Source organism: Bubalus kerabau, chromosome 1 (assembly GCF_029407905.1).
Source record: "Bubalus kerabau isolate K-KA32 ecotype Philippines breed swamp buffalo chromosome 1, PCC_UOA_SB_1v2, whole genome shotgun sequence".
In the NCBI taxonomy this organism is placed as follows: domain Eukaryota; kingdom Metazoa; phylum Chordata; class Mammalia; order Artiodactyla; family Bovidae; genus Bubalus; species Bubalus kerabau.
Genome location: NC_073624.1, coordinates 159073852 through 159101416, shown reverse-complemented (window position 1 = coordinate 159101416; position 27565 = coordinate 159073852). Strand labels below are relative to the sequence as shown.

Sequence of the window (27565 nt, the reverse complement as noted above, 5' to 3'; positions counted from 1 at the left end):
CCCATGCTCCCAGCAGCTTCACTTTATACCTTTTCATCTGGAATGCCCCCAGAATAGCCACCATGTGCTCCAACAGAACGTGTACCTTTTCCCTCAAAGCCCTTAGCCTGTGTGTCTAGCTCCTGCCTGGCCGGCGAGTTCCTCCAAGACACAGACCATGATCCCTCATCTCTGGATCTCCAGGGCTTAGCACACAGCCAGAAAATTATTGGTAACTCAGTAAATGTAGAGTTTTACTCTTTAGTATAAGAAATCTCCCCAACAGGCAAGTAAGTTCCTTGAGGATGGAGCTCTTACCGTCTGGATCCTTAGCAGAACCATATACATAGTTGACACAGGTTAAAGGCATCTGGGCTAAGCAGATGAACTGGAATGATGACTGAGCAAATAGACATGTGGGAGGAAAGTGGCTGAGAAAACAGGCCAGTCTCCCAGTCCCCAATAAGAAAGCTTAGGACCTTCGTGGTGTTCCAGGGGCTAAGACTTTGAGCTCCCATTGCAAGAGGCCTGAGTCAGGGAACTAGATCCCATATGCCACAACTAAGAGTCTGCATGCTGAAAGGAAGATCTAGTGATCTAATTAATCACTGCAGACAGAAAGGAAGATCCAGCAGACCTAACTAATCACTGCAGATGGTGACTGCAGCCATGAAATTAAAAGATGCTTACTTCTTGGAAGAAAAGTTATAACCAACCTAGATAGCATATTAAAAAGCAGAGACATGACTTTGCCAACAAAGGTCCACCTAGTCAAGGCTATGGTTTTTCCAGTAGTCATATATGGATATGAGAGTTGGACTATAAAGAAAGCTGAGTGCCGAAGAATTGATGCTTTTGAACTGTGGTGTTGGAGAAGACTGTTGAGAGTCCCTTGGACTGCAAGGAGATCCTACCAGTCCATCCTAAAGGAGATCAGGCCTGAGTGTTCATTGGAAGGACTGATGCTGAAGCTGAAACTCCAATACTTTGGCCACCTGATGTGAAGAGCTGACTCATTTGAAAAGACCCTGATGCTGGGCAAGATTGAGGGCAGGAGGAGAAGGGGATGACAGAGGATGAGACGGTTGGATGGCATCACTGACTCAATGAACATGAGTTTGGGTAAACTCCAGGAGTTGGTGATGGACAAGGGAGGCCAGGCATGCTGCAATCCATGAGTCACAGAGTTGGACCTGACTGAGTGACTGAACTGACCTGAACTGAATTAATTTTTTTAAAAAAAGCAAGTGCTACTCACACTGTTCTTCCCACTCATGTTCCTCCTTCTCGCTGGGGTGGCTTTGCAGCTGGGCCTGCTTCAGGGTCCAGTAGAGTTCCTTCGCCCTCTGCTCTTCCTGGAGGCGAATCTGCTCTTCTCCTCGCTTCCTCTCCTCTTCCTCTTTCCTCTAAAAAACATGGAGACAGAATGACATCAGGTGACAGTAACAGGTCACCAGGCAGTCAGGGCTGAGATGTCACATGGAAAGGTGGCCAGAGGAGGCCACTCCAGACTCCGTCTCTACACACATGAAGTGGTAACAGTTATATCTGATCAGGCCATGGTAAAGATCAAATGACTTGAAATATGTGAACCAAATATGTGAAGCTTTCTGCAATAATAAGAGAACTCTGGGCCACGCTTGGTCACACTTCCGTTCTGGGGAAGAGCGAAGTGGGCATGAGGAGGGGAGCCTGGTCTTCTTGGAGGCAAGTTAAGCAGTATATGATTATTGTTGTTGCTGTTCAGTCACCCAGTCGTGTCTAATCCTTTGCAAACCCATGGACTGCAGCACACCTGGCCTCCCTGTCCCTCACGTCTTCCGGAGTTTGCCTAAGTCCATGTTCATTGCATCAGTCATGCCAGCCAGCCATCTCATCCTCTGACACCCTCTTCTCCTTCTGCCCTCAATCTTTCCCAGCATCAGGGAGTTTTCCAATGAGTCGTCTGTTTGCATCAACCACCTGGTCGTGGCAAAGGGGCTTGCATAACTCAGTGAAGTCATGCCATGCAGGGCCACCTAAGATGGACAGGTCATAGCAGAGAGTTCTGACAAAACTTAACCCACTAGAAGAGGGAATGGCAAACCAGCCCAGTATACTTGCTGTGAGAACCTCATGAATTGTATAAAAGGCCAAAAAGATATGACACCAATAGATGAGTCCTTCAGGTCTGAAGGTGTCCACTAGGCTACTGGGGAAGAATGGAGGATATGATTATATCTTAACCTCATTTCCAAAGAAGATATTTCAAAGAGAAAACAGTTTCGGGGGCCCCAAATCTCCAAATATTGTCCTGCTTTCAAGCTCCAAAAAGGCTGTGTGTATTTTCCTTTACTTTTGTTTAATCAAAGCAACATGAACACACATGTCAATCATGCCAGAAGGCTTGTTATAAAAAAAAAATTAATTCTCTAAACCACTTTACCCAACCTGCTGCTGCTGCTGCTGCTGCTAAGTCACTTCAGTCGTGTCCTACTCTGTGCTACCCCAGAGATGGCAGCCCACCAGGTTCCCCCATCCCTGGGATTCTCCAGGCAAGAACACTGGAGTGGGTTGCCATTTCCTTCTCCAAAGCATGAAAGTGAAACGTGAAAGTGAAGTCGCTCAGGTTGTCTACTTGAAAGTTATACAGTCGTGTCCGACTCCTAGCGACCCCATGGACTGCAGTCTACCAGGCTCCTCCGTCCATGGGATTTTCCAGGCAAGAGTACTGGAGTGGGGTGCCATTGCCTTCTCCGTTACCCAACCTACCCCACTCTTATCTAGTGCCTAGAGGTCACCATTCTCAATTATTTTAACTTTCCTTTATGTGGTTATAACCATGTCTGAATAATGCTGCTAATTATTGATTTATTTTTAATATAAATTTATTTATTTTAATTGGAGGTTAATTACTTTACAATATTGTATTGGTTTTGCCATACATCAACATGAATCAGCCACGGGTATACATGTGATCCCCATCCTGAACCCCCCTCCCAACTCCTTCCCCGTACCATCCCTCTGGGTCATCCCAGTGCACCAGCCCCAAGCATCCTGTATCATGCATTGAACCTGGACTGGCGATTCGTTTCATATATGATATTATACATGTTTCAATGCCATTATTGATTTATTGATTCTAGACATTAACTACTACCTTTTTTGGGGGTACATGAATATTTAGCACTTACAGTTCCCACACTGGTGTAAACCCATATTTTTCTTCTAATCATCCTCACAATGGATTTACATCACAATTCATAATTATATCAAAAATTGGTACATAATTAAATATAGTTCACAGGACTTCCCTGGTGGTCCAGTGGTGAAGAATCTGCCTGCCAATACCGGGGACACAGGTTTGATCTCTGGTCCAGGAGGATCCCACATGACCCAGAATGACTGTGCTCACATGCCACAACTACTGAGCCCAAGCTTTAAAGCCTGGGCTCTGCAACAAGAGAAGCCACCGTAATGAGAAGCCTGCACACCAGGACAAAGAGTAGCCCCTACTCACTGCAACTAGAGAAAACCCATGCACAGTTATGAAGGCCCAGTGCAACCATAAATAAATAAATTTTTTAAAAATAAATATAGTTCACTGTAAAGCCATCAGGGGCTCCCCTGGTGGCTCAGTGGTAAAGAATCTGCCTGCCAATGCAGGAGATGCACATTGGATCCCTGAGTTGGGAAGATCCCCTGGAGTAGGAAATGGCAACCCCCTCCAGTATTCTTGCTTGGGAAAACTCTATGGACAAGAGTAGCCTGGTGAGCTACAGTCCAGAGGGTCACAAAGAGTCAGACACAATTTAGCAACTAAACAACAGCAACATATGAATAGCTAGATCTATATGCATATTTTGTATCATATATATATGATTTATATATCCATATAGAGTCATGTCTGAAAATATCTATGTTACCTTCGCATGTAACTGCTAGTCTAGCTAAGCATAGAATTTGCTTAAAATCATTTTCCTGCAGAACTTAGAGGACTTCACTTCCTTATCTTCTAGCATCCAGTACTGCCACTCGGATTCTCATTGTTCTGCATAAGGCACTATTTTCCTCTTTATCTCTGAATTCTGAAGCTTTTTAATAGATGTGTCTTGGTGTGGAGTTTCTTTCATTGATTACTAGGCACTCAGGGTGCTTTTGATTGGAGTTTCAGGTCCTAGTCTACTACATCTCTGCTTCGGATTTTTCTGATAATTTCTCTCCTCTCATTTTGCTTTTTTCTTCTTAGAACTCCTATGTGTCAACTGCTGGACTTCTTGATTTGACTCTCTAAGTGCCTTATCCTTTCTCTCTTACTTCCTGCCTCTTGCCTTTTTGTTCTACTTCCTGGTTGATTTCACTGACTTTATCCCCCAAACCTTCCACTGAATTTTTTATTTCAGCTAGTACATTTTTAATTCCCAAGCCCTCTTTTATTCTTTGCTTGTTCCTTTTTGCTTTGTGGCATTCTGTACTTGTTTCATAAACGCCAAAACTCATCTCTGAGGATTTTAGAGATTTTTCTCCCTCATATTCTGATGTAGGTCTATTTCTTCTGTTTTCTGTTTTGTTTTAAAGTTTGTTTTATTTGGTACCTATCATTTGTGTCAGAAGTTTTCTTCTGATGTCTGATGTTCCCTGACTGCTCACAATTCAAAGAGGAAAGCAAGTGTGTTTCTGAGGGACTTCCCTGGTGGTCCAGTGGTTAAGAATCCTCCTTGCAATCCAGGGGACACATGTTTGATTCCTGGTTGGGGAACTAAGATCCCACTTGCCTTGCAGCAACTAAGCCCACACACCACAGCTACTGAGCCTGCACACCACCACGTGTCGTAACTAAATACCCAAGGCAGCCAAACTAAAAAAAAAAAAAAGTATATCTGAAACAGAGACTCGGAGTGTGTATTCGGGGTTTCCTTGGGTTTCACTCTAGGAAGACTGGATGAGGGATCAGCCACTCCACTGAGAACCCTCAGGTGGAAACACCTGGAGGTTCTTTCTCTGCAATTATTTGACATCTTCTGTGTCCACCTGGGTGGTGCCTGACCACCAACATCCCAGGAGTCTGGGTAGGAGGCAGGCTACAGGTAGGACAGCCTTTAGACTCAAGCAAGCAGGACCCCTAGCCTGAGCCCCATGATTCATGAGAAACCAAAGCTTTGAGGTACCTTTTTGCAAATTGTCCCTGCAAGTTTCCCAGAAATAGTACCCCAGGACAGGCAGGGGCAGCAGTAGGTTCAGGTAAGATGCCCCAAACCCAGACCAGGTCCCATTCAGCCCTTCAGGGTACTCTCTGACCCTCTCCTCCATGCAAAGGGTTAACCAAGTGCCCTACAGAGCTCCAGGATTCATAACTATGGAGTCACTCCCAGGTCCAGTGGCCAAGCCCTTGTTCCAGAAGGGTAGCCCAGCGAGCAGATGAATGTTCCTGGCCAACTGAATATTTTTATCATAAGATCACCTGAGATTGGCCACCAGAATAGAGTTAATAGGCTGAGTTTATGTAGCTCAAATTATTAACTTGCTATAGACAAAAACACCACCAAAAAAACAATGTGACCAGTTCTGTACACCCTACAGGCAACCCTGACTGTAGGTTCCACGGTTCAGAGTTCAAACCTGTGCTTGTTCCCCCGGATTCCTACCTGCCCCCATCTGTTCTCTCCACTTGTCCTGATATGCTGAGCCCCAGTGTTGTCCTTTCAACTCCCGGTCAGAGGGAGGGATGAAGTAGCCTGAAGAGACGGGTGAAAGCACGGAACTGAGGGTCCAGCCGCTCCACGCAAAAACGTGCCACCAGTCCCTCATTCTCAGCGCCATCCTTCACTGAACCCGATGTCCCCAAGTCTCGAGCCTGTGGGGCCTCTGGGCTGAGCTGATTCAGGACCACCAGCCCCCTTCCTGCAGGTGCCCCGCTAACCTCCCATCACTCTCCCTCTGTCTTCCAGAAACCAAATTTCTTTGGGCATTATTTTCATCTGCTCTTCCCCTCCTCTCATTTTCTGTTTTTGTGGCTTATAATTTTTTCAGTCCGCTGATAGTTTAATGGATCAAGAAGAAAAAACAAAGAAGACAGGAACTGAGTTTTGAGCCCCTCGTTTAAAAAAAAACAAGGATTTTGTCACTTCTGAAATGACACAGATTGAGAATTTTACTCCAATTCAACAATCACGTTTTTAAATTCTAAAAAAAGACAAATTCCTAATGACCCACTCTCTAGGAGTTAGTAATTAAGGGATAAAGATGTTAAGGGGCTTCTCCAGTCATTCACCAAATCCTTACTGAGCTAGGAGACTCTGCCTGCTCCAGGCACTGGGGACATAGCTGTGAAAAAGGCACTTAGCCTCACTCTCTCAGAGCTTGCCTTCCAATGACAGAAAAACACTCATCCGGTAAAATAAAAAATATATCAGAATATCAGAAGTATTATATATCATACTATGTAATATATCATATTACATATAATATTTATATAATACACTATACAATATATCATATTATATAATAAAGTATACAGAGAATTAAAACAGGGTAAGTGATAGAGTCTAGGCAGCTACTTTAGACAGCATGACCAGAAATCCTCTGAGAAGGGGCTGCTCTGAGACCTAAATAATACGAAGGCTGATGAGTGAATCTCAGGGAGAAGAAACTTCTAGAGAGAGGGAACCACAGGCACAAAGGCCCCAGCATTGGAAATGGGTTTGGCATGTTTGAGTAGGGAATTATCCACTACAGCTGGAAGGAAAACAAGTCAAAATTCTATCTTTAATGAGTCTGAGATGCCATCTGACATCCAAGAGACCTGCTGTGGGTAGTGGGATGCATAAGCCTGGGACTTAAGGGTCCCAGGGACTTAAGCTCAGGCTGCAGAGGTTGAGTGAGAGGCCCTCTGCATGGGGGTGATGTTTCTCAGCCACGGGCTTGATGTTGTCAATTAGAGAAAGAATGTAGATCAGAGAAAACACCCAGAATGCCTTGGGGGCACTGAGCCATTTATAAGTTGAGAGAAAGAGTTGGAGCCAGAAAGTGAGACTGAGAAGGCAGACCAAGGGGTAAGATAAAAACCCAGAGGGGGCTATGTCTGCAGGAGAAGCTGAGAGGAAAAGGGGGGTGGTGAGCCGAGCTGCAGGCTACTGAGACACCACAAGAGATGACAGAGAAGCACCAAGGGACTGCAGAACGTGGTCTCAGGACCACGAGATGTGAGATCTTGTCAACAGCAGCCCTGGTGGAGCAAATGGGCAGCCATCCAGGCAGCATGGGGGAGAGAGAGGAAGTGACCACAGACAACTCCTTTCAAGACATTTCCTTCTAAAAATGAGCAGAGACAGGAAGCAGCAGCCAGAGGGGGCTGTGGGGTTAAGCTAGAAAAGGGAGGGTTGAGTTGGTTGTTTTTAAGATGTGAAATACTAGAGCAGAGAGTTAATGACATATGCAAAACTGGAACCAAAGTCTGTCCGCCTCCAAAGCAGAAAAAATCAAATTTTACCCCAAAGTTGTATTTCACTTTCATCAGTCACTAGCATCTCAGCAGCATAAAAACGAAGCGTCACACTGGCATGGCACATTACAGTTTACAAAGTGGGTTTCCCATTCTTCTCCCAGGAATCCTTAATCGGATTGTGGTCACCACATTGCTCAATACACAGCGCACTAACCAAGAGAGCTTCCACCAGGGACTATAGCTCTATTGTCCACTCACAGAAGTCTTCCAAACAAGAGTCATCTCAGGGAAATTACACACAGTTGAGGCATGTCAGAGCCAGAGGGCTTTCAACCCCCCAGTCTTACTTCCTTGTGAGGATACTAGTTTTCCCAGCTGCCATAACAAAGCACCATAGACGGGGGAAGGTAGGCTTAAACAACAGATATTTATTGTCTCGCAGTTTCTGGAGGCCAGAAGTTCAAGACCAAAGTGTCAGCAGGGTTGATTTCTTTCTGAGCCCTCTCTTCTTGGCTTATAAGCAGCACATGGTCTTTCCTCTGTGTTCACGCATGTCTCTGTCCAAATTTCCTCTTCTTTAAAGGGTAACAAACATATTGATTTAGCTTGGACTGTAGCCTGCCAGGCTCCTCGGTCCATGGAATTCTCAAAGCAAGAATATTAGAGAGGGTTGCCATTCCCTTCTCCAGATCTTCCCAACCTAGGGATCGAACCCAGGTCTCCTGCACTGCAGGCAGATTCTCTACCATCTGAGCCACCTGGGAAGCCATTGATTTAGGGCCTGCCCTAAAAACCTCATTTTAACTTAATTTCCTCTATAAAGACCTTTAGGTCCAAATACAGTTACATCCTGAGACCCTAGGGTTGGGAGTTCAACATATGTATTTTAACTGGACACAATTTACCATAACAAGGAGACTTAGTACCCCCAGAAAAGGGTTATGACTGGTGTACCATAGATAAATGGCATTTGACCAACCACCTCAAATTAAATACAGTGTTCTGACTCCAACCAGCTGTGGCAACAGGAAGCAGCGTGGTAAATGGCAGTGCCCACTTCCCTCCCCACCCACTCCTATCCCAACTCCACAACTTCCATTCTACTCCCGGCTTCTACAAGTTCAACTTTGTTAGACTCCACATTTAAGTAAGATCATGCAGCATTTGGCCTTCTGTGTCTAGCTTATTTCACTTAGCATAATGTTCTCCAAGTTCATCTGTGTTGTCACAAATGTCAGGATTTCCTTCTAAGACTGAATAATATTTCGCTGTAGATACACATATACTACTTTTAAAAATCTATCTATAGATACTTTAGCTGTGTGGCGAAAAGGCACAAAGCTTCAGTTATACAGAATGCAAAAATTCTGGAGATCTAACGTACAGCAAGAGGACTATAAATGAACACCGTATTTAATGGACATGGGTTTCATCAAACTAGTGCTCTCATCACACAAAAAGAGTAGGTGAGGTGATGGATATGTTAGTCAGCTTGATTGTGTCACCATTTCATAATATATATGTATATCAAAATGTCACGTTGTACACCTTACTGCTGCTACTGCTGTTAAGTCGCTTCAGTCGTGTCCGACTCTGTGCGACCCCAGAGACGGCAGCCCACCAGGCTCCCCCGTCCCTGGGATTCTCCAGGCAAGAACACTGGAGTGGGTTGCCATTTCCTTCTCCAACGCATGAAAGTGAAAAAATAAAGTGACGTCGCTCAGTCGTGTCCGACTCCTAGCGACCCCATGGACTGCAGCCCACCAGGCCCCTCTGTCCATGGGATTTTCTAGGCAAGAGTACTGGAGTGGGGTGTCATTGCCTTCTCCTCTCATACAATTTTGATTTGTCAATCACACCTCAATAAAGATGGAGGAAAATTTACTATCAATAAATAGACAGATAGATGGATGGATGGCAGTTCCACAGTTCACTCAGTTCTTTTCTCCTGAGAATGGGACAACACCAGAAACCAAGGACTTCCCTGGTGGTCCAGTGGCTGAGACTCTATGCTCCCAAGCAGGGGGACTGGGTTCCGTCCTTGGTCACAGAATTAGATCTCACGTGCCACAACTAACAGTCCCCATGCCATAACTAAAGATCAAATAAGTAAAGAAAGAAACAAAGAAATACTTTTAAAAGAGAGCCAGAAACCTGCATCAAGCTCCACCTCAAAGGAACATGACCGGTCACTTACTGTGGCAAAGTAAGCTCTTCACAGAAATGAATTGATAAAAGAAGACATTTTCCACCACAAATAAAGAGTATTGCATCATCCTCACCCTGGTTTTGCCAAAATGCTCAACCTTTACGGCTGAAATTGCCTGGAAACTCTCACTGTTGCTACTTTCAGAATCCTTTGGCCCATCTGTGATCACTGAAGAAAAGGCCATCTTTCTTTGGGTTAGCAGCGAAAAGCCAATAAAGCGAAAAGGCAGGTAGGCAAACACTCGCCTTCCACCTTAGGAGTCGATTGCCTTTTTCTGGCAAGCCCAAAGCCCTCTGAGCTGTCCAGCTGATTCAATCCCCCTTCTCCTGATAACACATCAGTAACAGCACACCACAGGAGCCCACAGACGCGCAGTCCGTCTCACCCCAGTGGAAAATGTCATGAAGACACATGCTTTTTCTGGAAGGCATAGTCCTTTTTGTTTTTGGCCTGGCCCAATGATACCATCGTGTCTTGTAGGACGACGTGCTCCCAAAGGACAGGGCCAGGCCTGTGTCGTTCATTTTTCTATCACTAGTACCCTGCACAGGGCCAGGCAGATAGTAGCTGTTCCATAAACATTGACCAGAAGAGCGGGTGAATTAATGAATTGATGAAGAGAGTGTTTGTGATGATCTGTGATGAGGAAAGGGTAAACCGCCCCATGCTGTGTCTCGCTGATGCCAGCCTTGTCCAAGAGAAATTCAGAGAAAGTCTACAAATGTTCGAGAGAAATTAAAGCAGCGATAGCATCTCTGGTTGCAGAGCGTGTTGTGAGGTGGCCAAAATGAACTCCAGCCCTAAAGGAAAAAGAACAGAAAGAGAATGGCTTTGAGTAGAAAACAGAGGGAAATGAAAGGACAACTTAGCTGTGCCGAGTCTGTTCCCCATCACGGAAACCCGGAGGAGGCAGGACGGGGCAAGAGGCTTACAGGCTGGGAAGGGAGGGCACAGGCCTCGAGGGTGAGGGACAGAGCAGGAGCCCTGCTGCCCATGTGCTGGGGGTGGAAGCAGAGAGAGAAGCACCTAAAAGTAGTCTGAGGAGTTTAAAAAAAAAAACGGGGGAAAATGCAAATTTTATCTGGCTCCACGACCTTTTTACTAAAAAAAAAAACAAAAAACTTCTGTATGCATGTAAACTGTATTAAAATAGTGCCAGCAACTCAGCTGGTAAAGAATCTGCCTGCAGTGCAGGAGACCCCGGGTTGATTCCTGGGTCAGGAAGTTCCCCTGGAGAAGGGATAGGCTACCCACTCCAGTGTTCTTGCCTGGAGAATCTCCATGGATAGAGGAGCCCGGTGGGCTACAGTCCTTGGGGTTGCAAAGAGTCAGACATGACTGAGTGACAAAGCACAGTGTCAGCCACAACAGAATGTTGTTTTTTTAAAAAAACAAACAAACAGTTTTCTAGCTATCTGTAGCTCTTATTTTTAAACTCCGTCTTTAATCCTACAGAAGGTTCTGGGAGTATGCCTCCTATTTTATGAATTTCTATGACCAGGCTCCCCAGGCAAACTCCCTCAACCACCAGGTTTCTCATACAGGTTCTCTCCTCTCCTCCATTCCCCACTCTTCTCTGTCCTGGGTGGAAAAACAAAACCAACAAACACCAACCTCAGCATGACCATTCCAAGCACATTCTCTCTCCTCCAAGCCTGAACCTCCTTCCCAGATCCCCATGCAAAAGGCTGGTGCCATCTAGCCATCCCTCCACCTGGGGCTCAGATGCCTTGCTCTCTGCTTTCCTTCATGTGCTAAGTCGCTTCAGTCATGTCCAACTCTTTGGGATTCCACAGACTGTAGGCTCCTCTGTCCTCCCGCCAGGCTCCTCTGTCCATGGGATTTCCCAGGCAAGAAAACTGGAGTGAGTTGCCATACCCTCCTCCAGAGGATCTTCCTGACCCCGGGATCAAACCTAAGTCTCTTCAGTTCAGTCTCTCAGTCGTGTCTGACTCTGCAACCCCATGGACTGCAGCACGTTAGGCCTCCCTGTCCATCACCTACTCTGGGAGTCTACTCAAACACACGTCCATTGAGTCAGTAATGCCTCTTAGGCCTCCTGCATTGGCAGGTGGGTTCTTTACCACTAGCGCCACATACCAACATCTAACTGATCGTTGATTTCACCACCAGCGTTTCTTTGTCCATCCCCTTTATCTCTTCATAGTCCCAGACTCTGTCCAGACCCTCATCATTTCCCACTTTGACCATTGCAAAGATCTCCTAATTGGCTCCCCCTCAGAAGGCAATGGCACCCCACTCCAGTACTCTTGCCTGGAAAATCCCATGGATGGAGGAGCCTGGTGGGCTGCAGTCCATGGGGTCGCTAAGAGTCAGACATGACTGAGCGACGTCACTTTCACTTTTCACTTTCATGCATTGGAGGAGGAAATGGCAACCCACTCCAGTGTCCTTGCCTGGAGAATCCCATGGACAGAGGAGCCTGGTGGGCTGCCGTCTATGAGGTCACACAGAGTCGGACACAACTGAAGCGACTTAGCAGCAGCAGCAGCAGCACCCTAAATGTTCATGACTTGAATCACATCACCAGTTTTCCTTGTAAAATGTGATCAAACATGGCCCTCTGAATACACGCAGGTCTGCTTTGCCCACAGAAAATAGTCCACCTCATTGGCATGGCATTCAAGGGCCTCATAGCCAGTCTTTCCAGATTTTTGTCTGCCTCCACCCATCATGTGCTTTTTTCTCTCCCCCAGCAGATCATTTCTCACCCCATTTATCTCCTTTCCATTTTCTGTCTTTGTGCAGAGTTCTGGAAAGACCTCTGCCCTCTAAGGTGCCTCCGGTCATGGCTGGGGCTGAGTGGCTGCTCAGAATTCTCTCTTCCCTGGCACCTGGTAAGCTTTTTGAGAACAGGGAGTTTATTACTACCACCGCTACCCTCCTCCAAACAACCTCCACTTCTGGTCTCAGGGGAAAAAGTATTAAATTAGACGAATGTTATCGGTGCATTGCTGCATGCAAGACTCGTATTATGTTAGCATCTTGATGTAGGAAGACACAATACAAATTATCTAAACCAATCTCTAACCCGTTGCGTAAATCCCTTTGGCAAAGCTGTTGCAGTTATCTATTGCTAAGTATTATAACAACAAGCTATCAACAAAACTAGTGGCTTAAAACACAAACGTTTTATGTGCTTGAGATTCTGTAGATACTAGTTCGGGCTGGGCTTGGCTGGGTGGCCTTTCGGCTCCACATTATGTCAGTCATGGTCGAGTACTTGGCTGAGGTCATTTACTGGAAGAACCACAAAGGCTTCACTCACATGTGTGGTGCCTAGGTGCTCCTTCACATAGCCTCTCTTTAGCTAGCCTGGGTGTCCTTGCAGATAGCCTGGGAACCTAGGGCAGGAAGGCTTCTTGTGAGGCAGCTTCCCTTATACAGAGTGAAGTAAGCCAGAAAGAAAAACACCAATACAGTATACTAACGCATATATATGGAATTTAGAAAGATGGTAACAATAACCCTGTGTACGAGACAGCAAAAGAGACACTGATGTATAGAACAGTCTTATGGACTCTGTGGGAGAGGGAGAGGGTGGGAAGATTTGGGAGAATGGCATTGAAATATGTAAAATATCATGTATGAAACGAGTTGCCAGTCCAGGTTCGATGCATGATACTGGATGCTTGGGGCTGCTGCACTGGGACGACCCAGAGGGATGGTATGGGGAGGGAGGAGGGAGGAGGGTTCAGGATGGGGAACACATGTATACCTGTGGTGGATTCATTTTGATATTTGGCAAAACTAATACAATTTTGTAAAGTTTAAAAATAAAATTAAAAATAATATATAGATGTGGGAAAAAAAAATTAAAAAGAAAACAAAAGCGAGCCTTGCCAGAGGGTACAATCTGCTCTTATCCATCCTCGGAATTTACACACAGTCATTTCTACTGCACCCTACAGACCAAGGCTAGCCACAAGGTCACAGAGGCTCAGTGATGGGGAACCAGACTCCTCCTCTCAAAGGGAGGAGAGGCCAAGAATTTGCTGTCAGGCATATTTAATCCACCACTGAAACCTTCTCAGATACTGTTTCAGCCTACACATAACCACTTCCTGTGATGGAGAGCCTGTCACACTAAAAGGGTAGTTCATTTACAGACAGCTCTGCCAGAAAATGGGGCCTCCCAGGTGGCTCAGTGGTAACAAATCTGCCTGCCAAGGCAGGAGATGCAGGCAATATGGGTTCTATCCCTGGGCGGGAAAGATTCCCTGGAGAAGGAAATGGCAACGCACTCCAGTATCTTGCCTGGAGAATTCCATGGACAGAGGAGCCTGGCGGGCTACAGGCGTGTAGCAAAGAGTCGGATATGATTTAGCAACTAAGTACGGACGCACTGACAGAAAATATCTCAGCTCATTAACAAGGACCATCCAGCCCCAATGTCTGATCTGACGTTCCTTAATGAGCCTTCCAAGGCCTCAAAGATGCTACTTGTACTTCTGAGGCTCCTCAGAGCAGACATACTTACTATGTACATTAAACATATATAACACATTTATATGTGTTCACACAGAAAAAACACATACAAAAAAAAAGAAAAAAACCACACAATAACGATAACCTTTGGAAATAACACAAAAGCCTGCATTTGGGTTCCTCAGTGAACATATGGCTTTACTGATTCCTCCATAAACCCCAACGCAGAGCCAGCATACAATTTCTATCCCTCAATCACTGAGGCCCTCAAGGAGAACATCAGAGAATCTCTGCTGGGAACCGAGCCCCAAGACTCCAGCTCCGCCAAGCTACCCTCCCAGCATCTGGGACTCAGCCCACCTCTGGGGAGGAGGTAGGCTAGGGATTGGAACAGGTGATGCTCACTGCTGGAGACATGTGAAAAGTACTGGTTTTCTTCCCCAGCAGACTTAAATTGTTATTGTTTAGTTGCAAAGTCACGTTGGACTCTTTTGCCACCCTATGGACCGTGGCCCACCAGGCTCCTATGCAAAATCCAGCAATATAAACTAAGTATCTCTCCAGTGTGGATGGGATTTGAGTCACTACTATGGAATTACATCATTAATTTCAATCAGCGTGACAATGATTATTGTGGCTATGACAGGCAATGTCCTTCTTTGTGGGAGATGCACACTGAAGGATTAAGGTTTGATCAGGAAGCTCCCAGGCCAATGACAGGCATTATTTGAAAACTTTGTTGGACCACAGTCTCACTCTTTTGTCTACATGTTGTCTGTGGCTGCTTTTGTGCCATGATGTCCTAGTTGAGTAGTTGTGTCAGAGACAGCATGACCCACAGAGTCTAAAATACTGACCTCTGCTCCTGTACAGAAAATAGTTTGCCAACTCCTGGGTTAGAAAGCACTATGTCTGCAATTTTCTCTCAAACTGTTTGACAGCAACGAAAAAGCACAAGTATGTCTATGTGACCGTGTGTGCGCCTGTGGGTGTGCGTGTATGGATGCAGAAAGAGAAGAGCAAAGAGCATGAAATCGAGGCAAAATATTAACAATAGGTAAATGTAGGTGGTAATATTAATATATGAGTACTCATGTCATTTTTCTTTCCACTTTTCTCCAAGTTTGAATTTTTTTTAAATGAAGTGTCTTGAGAGTACATATTCCTTCACTTAAAAATGCAAAAGAATCTCCTAGAGAAAAAGGGCAACTTATGGGAAAGTTAAATAAGGAGACCCAATAACAATGCAAATATATAGCTAGCAGTTGCAGTAGGTTTAAAAGTAATGAGCACAATCACAATAACAATAAAAATATTAAACATAAAATTTAAAAGAAAAGAAACAGAGAGCACCTAAAGAAAACAATAAATTTTACCCAAGTCCAAAAAAAAGAAGCCCACAAGAACATATGTCACTGAAAATGTTTGAGATTGGGTGGCCAGTGCATTTATAGGTATTTAAAAAAAAAAAACTATATCAAAGATAAAAAAAGAAACTTTGGATAAAAGGAAGAACTTACCACATTCCTGAGTAAGATTTAATGATTTAATATTATAAAAAATGTTCATCTTCCACAAATACAGCAATGGTATTGATGCAATTCAATGAAAACCACCACACAGATTTTTTTGGATATTAGGGGAGAAGAGGATACTGAGAATATAATTCAAAAGTAGCTCTAATGGGGAAAAAAATGGATGAGATTAGCCAAGGACATTTTAGAAATGAAGAATAATGATACTCTCTAACTTTAATAGATGGTAAAATTTATGTTAAAGTTACATACAATTAAACAATTACATCTGGCTCAGGAATAATCAGTCAAAGAAGAAAAATCCACAAAAGGATCCAAAAGTAAGTAAGAAGTAAGAATCAAGGCAGGAAATCCAATGAGAGGAGAGAGGATGATTTACATAGTAAATGATGTTAGCATAATGGGCTAGCCATTTGGAATAAAATAAAGTGAGAGCCATATATCATACCACATAGCAAAGTGAAGGAAAATTGAGTACAAAGAAATGAGATCTGGAAAGACATACAAAGCAATGTAGATTAGTATTTTTATAAGCTTGTGATGGCCTTTCTGTGCATAAAACAACTAATAGAGAACAAGATTCATATAACTGGCTAATAAAAATTTTAACCTTCTGTACATCATGAACCACTGTAACCAAAATTAAGAAAACCACAACAACACTGAGAAAAAATATTTACAACAGAAATGATATTAAAAGGCCAATGTCCCCTTTATCTAATCATTATGGGGGAACGTTTTTAAAAATTCAAAAATGGGCATATGCCATTAATATACAATTCACAAAAATATACAACTGCTGAGATTCAGCATGATTCTTGTTTTTTTTTCCCTTTTTATTTAGAGTATTTTCTGAGTTTTCTACTCCCTCAAAAATATATTATTCCTACATAGCCAAAAAAAAAAATCTCAAAATAGGAACCAGAAGAAAAAATATTAATCTAAGCTTTTTTTCAAGAAACTTCAGCTTCTTGCTACAGGACTGTAAAGCTCCTTTACCAGCTCCAAACTCTGAGTCTCAGAATGAACAGATATGCAAACTTACAAACAATGTTCTGTCCTGGGCAGAAAAATTTACATTTTTCATCTCCTTGAATCCTCCAAAAATCTCAAAGAGAGTGTTGTTATTACAAATATTACAAACAAGAAGCTCAGAGAAGTTCAGCAAGCTTCCCAAGGTCACACAGCAGTGAGCAATAGAGTTGGAACTGGATCCCAGGCTGGTCTGACCACAGACTCAGCTCTCTTTCGGCCCCATTTCAGGACCCTTGGTTTGGGATGCAGAGGGCTGAGTTCTGATCCTGGCTCTGTTGCCAAACCAATCACCACTACACACAGTCTCTTCCCTATCTGGCCCTCAATTTCCTCATCTGTACAAGGAGAAGTGAATTAGCCAAGATGGTATATCAAGTTCTTTCCTACTCAGACACGTCTGATTTCTATTCTCATAAAGCACTATGAGAGTGCTCTAAAGCATAGAGTGGTTGGCCAAGGACTGGTCCAACCAGAGATCAGGCTGGGGGTTGCAACAGGTGGCCTCACACCAACACCCAGGCACTGGCCCACCTTGAATTCCTCATGGATGCGCTCCTCCAGGACTTTGGCAGCCTTGCGGTCCTCCATCTCCACCTTCCACTTCTCTGCCAGGATCCGGGCTTTCTCATTGGCCAGAGCATCCCGGAACTTTTTGGTGATCTCTGCCTCCTTCTGTTTCCTTTCAAGAGAACAGCAGATATCAGGAGGCGTGGGAAAAGAAGGGACCACATGCCGACAGAATTTCAAATAAAAGCCATGCCCAGTCATTCTTGGTCTATCAGAATGGCAAGTGTCTGAGGTTCACTAATGTTGGCAAAGGTGGGAAAAAAAAACCATTCCTCTCCTGTACAGGAGTGGAAATCAGCAGAACTGCTTTGGAAGCCAGGGAAAAAGAAAAAAAAAAAAAATCTCGGGAATCCCATTTCTTGCTTGAGTTTACAAAGGTGTAGTGAGATGCACATCAGAGGATTTTTTATAACATTAAAAAAAAATGGCAAACGGCACAAATGTCCCTCAACAGGACAACAAGTTGGGTTCCTCATGTAATGGGATACTATACAGGTACCTTGAATAATGCTGTGGATCTACAGTAATCAATTTATCAAGGCGTGAATACAGCACTTTACAGAGCAGGTATTGCCCTAATCCTCATCATGCTTATCCTAGGTGATGGTTATTGAGTTGTTCTTTAATTAATTCTTTGTAGTTTTCAATATTGGTCATATGTCACAATTTTTTTAATTAATTTATTTTTTATTGAAGGATAATTGCTTGACAGAATTTTGCTGTTTTCTGTCAAATCTCAACATGAATATATGTCACAATTTTATTATTAGAACATTGTCATTGGACTTCCCTGGTGGTCCAGTGGGTGGGAATCTGCCTGTCAATGCAAGGTAGCGGGGTTCAATCCCTGGTCCAGACAGATCCCACATGCGAGGGGCAACTAAGCCCATGCGCCACAACTACTGAGCCTGGGCTCTGCTGCTGCTGCTGCTAAGTCACTTCAGTCGTGTCCGACTCTGTGTGACCCCATAGACCCTTGCCTTCTCCAGAGCCTGGGCTCTAGAGCCTGCATTCTGCAACAAAAGAAGCCAGCACAATGAGAAGTCCTCTCGCTGCAAGTAGAGAAAGCTTGCATACAGGACGGAAGACCCAGTGTAGTCAAAAACAACAACAACAAAAACACCGTGATTAAAACTTGAGGGAAAAATGTTGGCACCGACCTCATACAAACTTCCAAGTTTAGCAACAAATATGTCGTAAGTTGTTTATGAAAGAAGTCTGACCCTCCCAGTATCAGCAGAGGCTTCAGTGTCCATCTTGTGTGAAAAACAGAGGTAACACAAAGAGGAACAAGCAGACTTTAAGAGTGATATTCAAATTGCCCTGCTGTCCTAAGGACAGCTCAGTGAGGGAAGAGGCGAAAGAATATCAAATGTATTATCTCAATAAATCCAACTATATAAAAAAGGTGTTGTGGTCCCCAAACCATAGGTGTAGAAAACTGAGGCCTCGAATCACCTCCCCACTAATGAGTGGAACTGGGACTTGGACCACAAGCTCTACCTGATGTAAGACTAGTTCTTCAGCCACCTAATCTTAGCACAGCTCCAAACAGCCTGCCAGCTGCCTGGCACTGGCTTCTCCTTCCCACCCATAATCTATTATCCTTAATTTGAGCCCACCCCAAGCCTCCGTGTTCAGGCACCAGCACCCTCTCCCCACCTCAACACCCGATGGCACCTCTCACCAGAGTTCCTCGGCTTCCCGCTGCGCCTGCAGCCTCGCTCTCTCTGCAATCAGCTCCTCAGAGATCTCTTCATACGGCTTGTCGCCGGGACCTTCTCCCATGATCCAGACCCAGACCTCGCCATCTGCCCCCAGCAGCCACTGGATGTGCTTGTCACTCGCTGCCTCACAACAGGAGGAAAAAGGAGAAAGAAGGAAAAAAAAAAAGGTCAGAATTGTAATGAGTGAGGAATGACCTGGGTTGACCAGGGGTGCACAACCATCACATCACCATACAAAACCTTGTCATCTGCAAAGAGGATGCCAGACAGAGATTGACCTGTTCCACGCCATCTCCCCCTCCCATTCCCTCTAGGGAACAATATGGCAGCCAGGTCAGCCTGCTGGAGCAGGTGTTCAGGGCTGGAACTGGTGTCCAAAGCCCAGAGACCTGAGATCTTCAGCAGAGCGGACATCAGGTGACTCACTGAAGGAAGACTTGTGTCACTTCCAAGCCAAGGCTTCCCTGGTGGCTCAGACAGTAAGGAAGCTGCTTGCAATGCAGGAGACCTGAATTTGATCCCTGGATGGGAAAGATCCCCTGGAGAAGGGAATGGCTACCCAGTCCAGTATTCTTACCTGGAGAATTCCATGGACAAAGGAGCCTGGTAGGCTACAGTTCATGGAGTTGCAGAGTTGGACAATACTGAGCAACTAACACTTTCATACAAGCCAAGGCACTTTGGAGCCAAGCATCTTCTGAGTCTTCTCTCTCTCTCATTTCTCATCTCTATCTATCATCTTCCCTGTCTGTTGACTGGAAGCAAAGAATTGGAGATGGTGGTGTTGCAAGAGGAAGCAGCCGGCCCCTGCATCTCCCTGACCCACATCAGCCCATAACCTGAGCAAGAAATAAATTTGTGTTGGATTAAGTCACTGAGATTTTTCAGTCTGCCTGTTCTAATAGATTCCACTGATAACCATGACTAAAATGGAGATCTGACCCCAAAGTGGGGTACAGGCTGCAACAGGAATATCAACTGACTGTCACTGCTTTAGTTGTGGTGTTTAGCAGGCTGGTTGGCTGAAGATTCATGTGATGCAGGAACGAAGCATCTGGTAAAGCTGTCAGACACTGTAACTTAAAGACCCTCATGCCTTCTGAACTTGTCTCTCTTAAGAAAGGAGGTTGGAAAACACAGCACTAGGAGTATGCATTAGTTGCTAGGTGCTGTGTTTGGCAAGATGTTAAGGGAAAGAAATGAGTTCAAGAAAGAATTGAGGAGACTTCCCTGGCAATCCAGTGGTTGGGACTCCACTGCAGGGAGTACGGGTTCAGTCCCCGGTCAGGGAACTAAGATCCCACATGCTGGGTGGTGCAGCCAGAATTTTTTTTAATTTTTTTTTTAAGTGTTTAAGAAACAGAAAGCATTGAGCCCAAGGTCATGCTCCCAGCCTTCAGCTGAGCATGGCAGGCTGGTTCCTGGGAGACATGAGACTCCTGTGAAGGGCAACTCCTCAGAGGCCGTAACAAACCTTCCCTGGACAGCCTGGAACGCCTGCACCCAACCTCCCCTCCCCTCTCCTTCACTCGAGGTCGTGCCTGCACTGACCACAGCCTCCTCCAGCTCCCGGCCCTTTTTCTCACACAGGTGTTTGCTGAATAAACTCTTGTGTGATTGTCTCCCACCCTTGTCTCTGCTCCTGAGAGGAACCAGGCTAAAACAAGACACGAAGGGTGCAGTCTTTCACACTTATTCTTCAAAGAGCCTAAATGCAGATGACCTTCAGTTGAAAAGTAGAGGCATGGGATAAAGATGCAAAGGAAAACGCAATTTTTGAAATACGTCCAGAGAAGAATCTTAGCTGTTGCTCCTGGCACATGGAAGCAAAGAGATAAGAAGCCTACTAAGTCTCTGAGTCTGGACTTAATGACTTAAACAATCCTTGGGCACCCAACCTCGATGAACAGGAGGCAGGTTTCAAAGTCTATATCTATATGGTCCGAGGAGGATGAGATCCTCTGTATTCACTTCGGATGCAGCCTAGGGAATAATGAACAAGGAGGAGCCTCCAGAGTATGGTCAGTGTCCATTCAAGGTCATCCCTTCACTGCCAGCGCAGGGGGTCCTCACAGAGTCTGACCTGGAGGACCTCATGATGCTATAGACTAGTGACTAAGTGGGGCTCATACTCCCTCCTTTTCCACAGTGGACATTCTGACCCTGCTCCCCCCACTGTGTATCGTGTCTCGAGCGTGTGAGGATGACATGTCTTTTGAGCCACATCAGGACCTTAGAGGGCCTAACGCCATACACATGTAGACTGTGGACTTTGGGCTGATGCAGTGACCAGGTGAGACTTGCAGGCACCTCCATTAAGGAGGCAGTGAGTGTATCTATGCAGAGAAAAACAAATGCATGGATGACTGGAATGACAGTTTGTGACAGTGACCACACTATGTCCAGCACGCCACCTCCTCTCCCTGAGCCCAGCAAATGACCACTTTTCTCAGGTCCCCTTCTATTCCATGGGGCCACATGACTGAATTCTAGTCTATGAAACGTCAGGGGAAGTAACTTGTGCCACTTTCGGGCTAAGGCTGTTTGCAGTCAGTGTGCCTTTTTCCACGTTCTCTTTCCCACCCACCCAGCAGGAAATTGACAACTCCAAGATGGTGGAGAGAAAATAGGCCTGATCCACGAGTCAGTGTTCCAAGGCGAGCCATGCCACAGCTACCCAACCCACATCAAGCTGTGATGTAATCAGAACTAGACCTCCATTATAACTCACTGAAATTTCAGAATTTATCTATTGCAGACGGCAGCATTAACTCCCCTGGCTGATATATAAAGGCATCGTTATCTTTTTACTATGTTAAAAGCAATGCAGTACTAGAGGAATGTAAGTTTAATTATGACTGATAGAAGCAAGGAAGCAACTACTACCAGAATTGCAGACCTTCCAAATTAGCAGTGGGCAAAGGTACACGATAACAGGTTTGTCAATCCTGGAAAAATACTTAAAAGGAAAAGAGAAAACAACAGAAAATGAGTAGCTATCATAGCAGATGCTATCAGTTACCTCCTCACCATCCATCCCAGCCACCTTCCTCCCTTGCTAAAAACCCCAATTTGGGAAGTAACAGAGATCCCTGCATTTCAGGAAAGGCAAGTTTCTACTCCAGCCTCAAAGGACAAATGAAACTGGTCTAAACCCATCACATAATATTATTCTCATTGGCAAGTAGTCGACCTAGAAGTGACCAGTCATCCCCACTTTTGACCAAGAAGATATGGGCAGATGTCCCAGCGAAAGGCTTTCTTGTTCTAAACAAAAGGTGAAGACTTCTTAGGAGAAATGTGTTCACTCTTTGATCATTTACCTCCTTTCCTTCTTCCTGGCTGGAATGAAGAAGTGATGTCAGGAGCTGCTGGAGGACTTTTTCAGCCATGAGGAAGAAAGCCACATGCCAGAGATGAGTAAGCAGAAATGTGAGAGGAGATGAGGCCTTGCCGATCTGACTGAGAAGCTAAACTAATCGAGCCACTGCGGTACACCTCCAGACTTCTTATCATTTAGGAAAAATGAGGAACTCCAAGAAATAAAGTTCTTTAATTACTAAATGAAATGTGGTAATACAAATATGCAAGATTTCTTTAATCAGACAACTATTAATGGTGCATTCTGTCACTTACGGCCGAGCACATTCCTAACTGATACAGAGAACAATGAAAAATAACACAGAAGCCCTAAACCCTAAGTATACTCATTAACACAAAAAGGGGAACAGAATTAATTTCTCTATTAAAAATCTGAGACTGGCAGATGTAAATAAAAAGTAAAATCCAGACACTGCTTTGGGAAAGGCCAAGTATTCTCCTTACTGGCTGCAAGTAATAATGAATCCTTGCTTCTCCGAAGCAAAAAAAAAAAAAAAGTAAAATCCAATTCTGTACTGTTTAAATACAACACACACGTAAAAAAGAAAAAGGTTAAAAATAGTCAGCAATAGGCCGTGCAAAGGCAAGCAAAAAGAAAGCAGAAGTGCCAATGTCAGACAAAGCAAATTCAAGGGCAAACATGTCAGACTAGGCAAAGAATATTATGTGATAATAAAAGATGCAACCCACAAAGAAGCTGTAACAGTCATAAAACTTTATACAACAGACAACATAGCAGACAACTACATAAAACAAAAACTCCTAACAACTCAAAGAGAATTTGAAAATGTATATATATCCATAGTGGAGAGTTCTACAATATTTATTTCAGAAGCTGGCAAGCCAAATAGATTTTAAAAATTAATAATATAAAGTTTTTGAATAATATAGTCAATAAATTTTACTTAACAACTATAGAACTTTACCCCTTAAAGTTTAAGAATATACTTTTATTCTTCTGATCTTGCAATTTGTGAGAAAAATGTTATAGGCTATGTTCTCTAATAATGACACTAAATTTAGAAATCAATGAGGGAAAATAGGCATGAAGAAAATACTCCTAGAGAACTCATGGATCTTAGGGCAAATCAAAACTGAAATTATACATTATCAAGGGGAAAAGTTGTAGCAAAAAAAAAAAAATATGAGTACAAGTAACAGTAAGCTCAAAAGAAAAATTATAGGTTTAAAGCCTTTTCTTTTTGATGTCCCAGTGAAGATAAAACTTTCTTCTCCACACGTTCCCTCACTGTCCAATAGTTGGGACTCTGCCCTTTCACTGCTGAGGGCCCAGATTTAATCCCTGGTCCGGGAACTAAGATCCTTCAAACCACATGGTGCAGCCAAAATAATAAAAGTTAAAATTAAAAATTTAAGAAAACATCTCTCTTGTCCAAACACATAACAATATAGAACCAAAATAACAGGAACAAATGTATAGGAATACAAGAGATACCTCCATGGACTCAATACTAAACAGACGTGAAGCAGTCTGCAGGGTGGAAGCCTCAGCTCCCACGTGGGTCCTGAAGGAAATGGTGGTCACCAGGAATGTGACTCCTACAGGGTAGAGGGAAGTCAAAGTTCTCCAGGTGAGACAGGGGCCGGAGGAGGATTCAAGTCAGGTGCTGGTGATGCGCTCAGCAAGCTCAACGGGCAGCAAGGAGGTTACAATGGCTGCAAGGAGAGGGAGCAAGAAGGGAAATCACAAATGCAGTTGGAGAAGCATCAGCTTCAGTTCATTCAGCGACCTTCGCATTGGACGCTGCTGACCCAGGTAAGGACTGTGGATTTTTTTCTAAGTGGGATGGGAAGTCATGACAAGTGGAAAGTGACATAATCTCATTGATAGATCAAAATGCTCACTCTCCCTGTTATGTGGAAAACAGGGGACAAGGACACCCGGTAGAACAGAGAGCATCTGAAATAGTCCAGGGGCTAGATAATTGTTTCTTGGACTAAAGATGATCCTGGTGGAAGAAGTATAAAGTGGTTAAGATTTAAAATATATTCTGGAGGAAAGAGCAATATTTGCTTAAATTTGGGATATGAGTTGTGAAAGAGAACGAGAAACCTCCAATGTTTCCACTTAAGTAATGGAATGAAAGGTGGTGTTACTGAAAGGAATAACATGAAAGAAATAGCTTGGATAAATCAACACTTCTGTTTGGGCCAAGTTAAGTTTGAGATGTCTATTAGACATCCTACAGGAAATCGAATAAAAGAGTTCAGAGGAGAGACTAGAACTAAAATATAATTTTTTATAGCCATCACTGTATAGATATTTAAAGCCGTAAGCCTAGATGAGAGCAGATAAAGAGTATAGGAAGGAACTAGAAGAGGTGGAAGGACAGAAGTCCCGCACATTCCAACATGTAGACAGGAGAAGGACCCCCAAGGAGATGAGGACAAAGAAGCCTGTGAGGCAGGAGAACAACAAAAAGAGCCCAGTGTCACAGAAACCAAGGGGAGAAAGCATTTCGGGGATTAAAGAGAGGTCAACTGTGTCAAAGGCTACTGATGGGTCAACAGGATGAAGACCGAATTGACCGCTGGATTCAACAACATGGAGGTCACCAATGACCTTGACAAAGGTGATTTCATGAGTCTGTGAAAAGGAACACTTAGAAACCTTTAGAGGAAAATATAAAAGCATATCATTATTACTCTGGGGAAGGAAAGAATTTCTTCTATGAGACATAAAAAGAATATAAGAGACAACGTTGATGTATTTGAATACAGATTAAAGCTTAAAATTTTCTCACACAAAAAAATACCACAAAGACAATTAAAAATCAGCAACCAACTGAGAGAAGATACTTGAGTATGCACAACTGTCAAAGAACTCCACCAATTAATAAAAGCAATAGTAACAGTTAACATCTACTGAAGGCTTATATGCTATTCATGGTTCAACATATTTTACATGTATTAACTTATTAATGTCTAGAACAATCTTTCTTTACTAGAGTCCTGTGAGAGAAATAAGCCCTAGAAAACATAATTTGAATGGTGATTTTTTTCTCAGTTCTCTAAGAATGGTATATAGATAGTACTAGTCAATGGCACCCCACTCCAGTACTTTTGCCTGGAAAATCCCATGGATGGAGGAGCCTGGTGGGCTGCAGTCCATGGGGTTGCTAAGAGTCGGACACGACTGAGCGACTTCACTTTCAATTTTCACTTTCATGCATTAGAGAAGGAAATGGCAACCCACTCCAGTGTTCTTGCCTGGAGAATCCCAGGGACGGGGGAGCCTGGTGGGCTGCCATCTATGGGGTCGCACAGAGTCGGACACGACTGAAGCGACTTAGCAGCAGCAGCAGCAGTCTAGACGCATTGTAGAAAAGTCAACTCTTTACATACTATGTATCATTTCAAGCAACTATTGTCAAATAACTTGCTCTCAAGACCCCTTTATATTCTTTAAAAATATTGAGCATCTCAAAGGATTTTTGTTTATGTGGATTATACCTATCAATATTTACCATATTCAAAATTAAAACAGAAAATTGTAATATATATTTATTTAAAATAATAACATATCAGGACTCCCTTAGTGTCCAGTGGTTAAAACTCTGTGCTTCCACTGCAGGAAGCAGGGATTCAATCCCTGGTCAGGAACTAAGATCCCACATGCTGCGGGGCATGATCAAAAAAAGATAAAATAATAGCAAATCCATTACATAATAACATATACAGCACTTTTATAAAAAATAGCTATATATTCTAAAATAAAAAATATTTAATTGGGAGAGTGGCTTCATTTTCCATTTTTGCAAATCCTTTGAATGTCCAGCTTAATAGAAAGCAGCTGGACTCTGCTGTAATACATAATTTTAGTTGAAGCATATGAAAAAAATTGACTTCACACAGATATATAATAGGAAAGAGAAGAAAAGAGAAAAATCCATGCCTTTTCAGATATTATAGATAATCTTTTATTATACCACACCAAAACTAAAGTGGTAGTTTCTTAAATGTTTGTTGTGATGTGAAACCTGAAACAATATCAGTGAATTTATTGTACTTTGTCCTATTAAAATTCATAGGTCATGTTAATCTCCTAGTTTCGGTCAATGTATCATGGTGACATAAGATGTAACCATTAGTGGGAGCTAGATGCAGAGTATAAGGGAAATTCTCTGAACAACTTTGCAACTCTTCTGTAAGTCTAAGGTTACCACAAAATTAAAAATTAAAATTTCTAAGTAAAATAAAATTAAAATCCATTGGTTTATGTTGCACTTTGAAAGGATCTTTCACTCATGCGTGATTTAGCAACTTTTCTCATTGTTCCTTTGGAAAATACTGGTCCATGGAGTCGAGCAGATCTTCCAAATGTGGACCCATTTTATTTTACAATATCATAAAATCACATCTGTTAATATCACTTCAAACCTCAAAGAAAAGCTTCTATGTATTGGAAATCCAATAAGCTCATTGTGGCTGATATAAGTTTTCCAAAAATTCTAATTTTTGCTTGAAAGCTGGAATTTTATCACTGCCTTAAATTTTATCAGTTGTTTTCTTTGACGTGACAGAGTCATCTTATTAATTTTCAAATATCCAAGTTTGAAAAAAGACATCATTTGTCAGTCTTCTTTCAAATAAAAATGGCATTCCATGAAAAAGGAGGCTAGTTCAGCACATAACTCAAAAAATCACATCCTGCTTTTCCTCAGGACAGCCATCATCCTTCAGTATGCAGCAGAAATGGTTTATGTAGCCTTCCAGTTTGTCACACAATAAAATAATAAGGTTTACTGTTTCATCAAGGAGTGAAACCACCATCAACTTTACTGTGAGTGTATGATGATGAAAAAATACAACCATTTCACTCCTACAAGACTGGAAAGAATAAAAATGTCTGATGGAAAAGTCTGCTTGTTGGAAAGGATATAGAACAACAATAATTCTTATAAATTGCTGATGGTAGAAGGTACCGATACAATCATTTTGATGATATTCGGCAAATATTTAGTAACGTTAAACATGCTACACATTATTACAAAGCACTTCCAAGTACACATGTGCCCAGAAAAACCTGAAATAGAAGGTTCATGGAAACACTGTCCAAAATATTAAAAATCAGAAACAACATAAATGACCAGTAAAGGAAAACAGATAAATACATTTTGGTATGTTTTTATAATGCAGTACTCCATAGCAAGAAAAATAAATAGGTTTGAACAACACAGACATATCTCTTTAAAAAATGCAGAACCAATAAATTAAATTCAGACTGCATATAGTATAA

The 27565-nt window shown here is 43.2% G+C and overlaps 1 protein-coding gene across 2 annotated transcripts in view; it reads right to left on the bottom strand.

Moving 5' to 3' along the window:
• SH2D4B (SH2 domain containing 4B) overlaps positions 1 to 27565 on the bottom strand; it is an 83975-nt gene that overhangs the window by 43442 nt on the left and 12968 nt on the right. The window contains exons 2-4 of one of the 2 annotated variants that reach the window (XM_055537816.1): positions 18885 to 19048; positions 17162 to 17309; positions 1238 to 1385 (exon numbers count right to left, since the gene is read on the bottom strand). In XM_055537816.1, the coding sequence (XP_055393791.1) occupies positions 1238 to 1385; positions 17162 to 17309; positions 18885 to 19048 (460 nt within the window). The remainder of the gene's footprint in view (positions 1 to 1237; positions 1386 to 17161; positions 17310 to 18884; positions 19049 to 27565) is intronic. The other variant, XM_055537806.1, reaches the window with a different exon arrangement.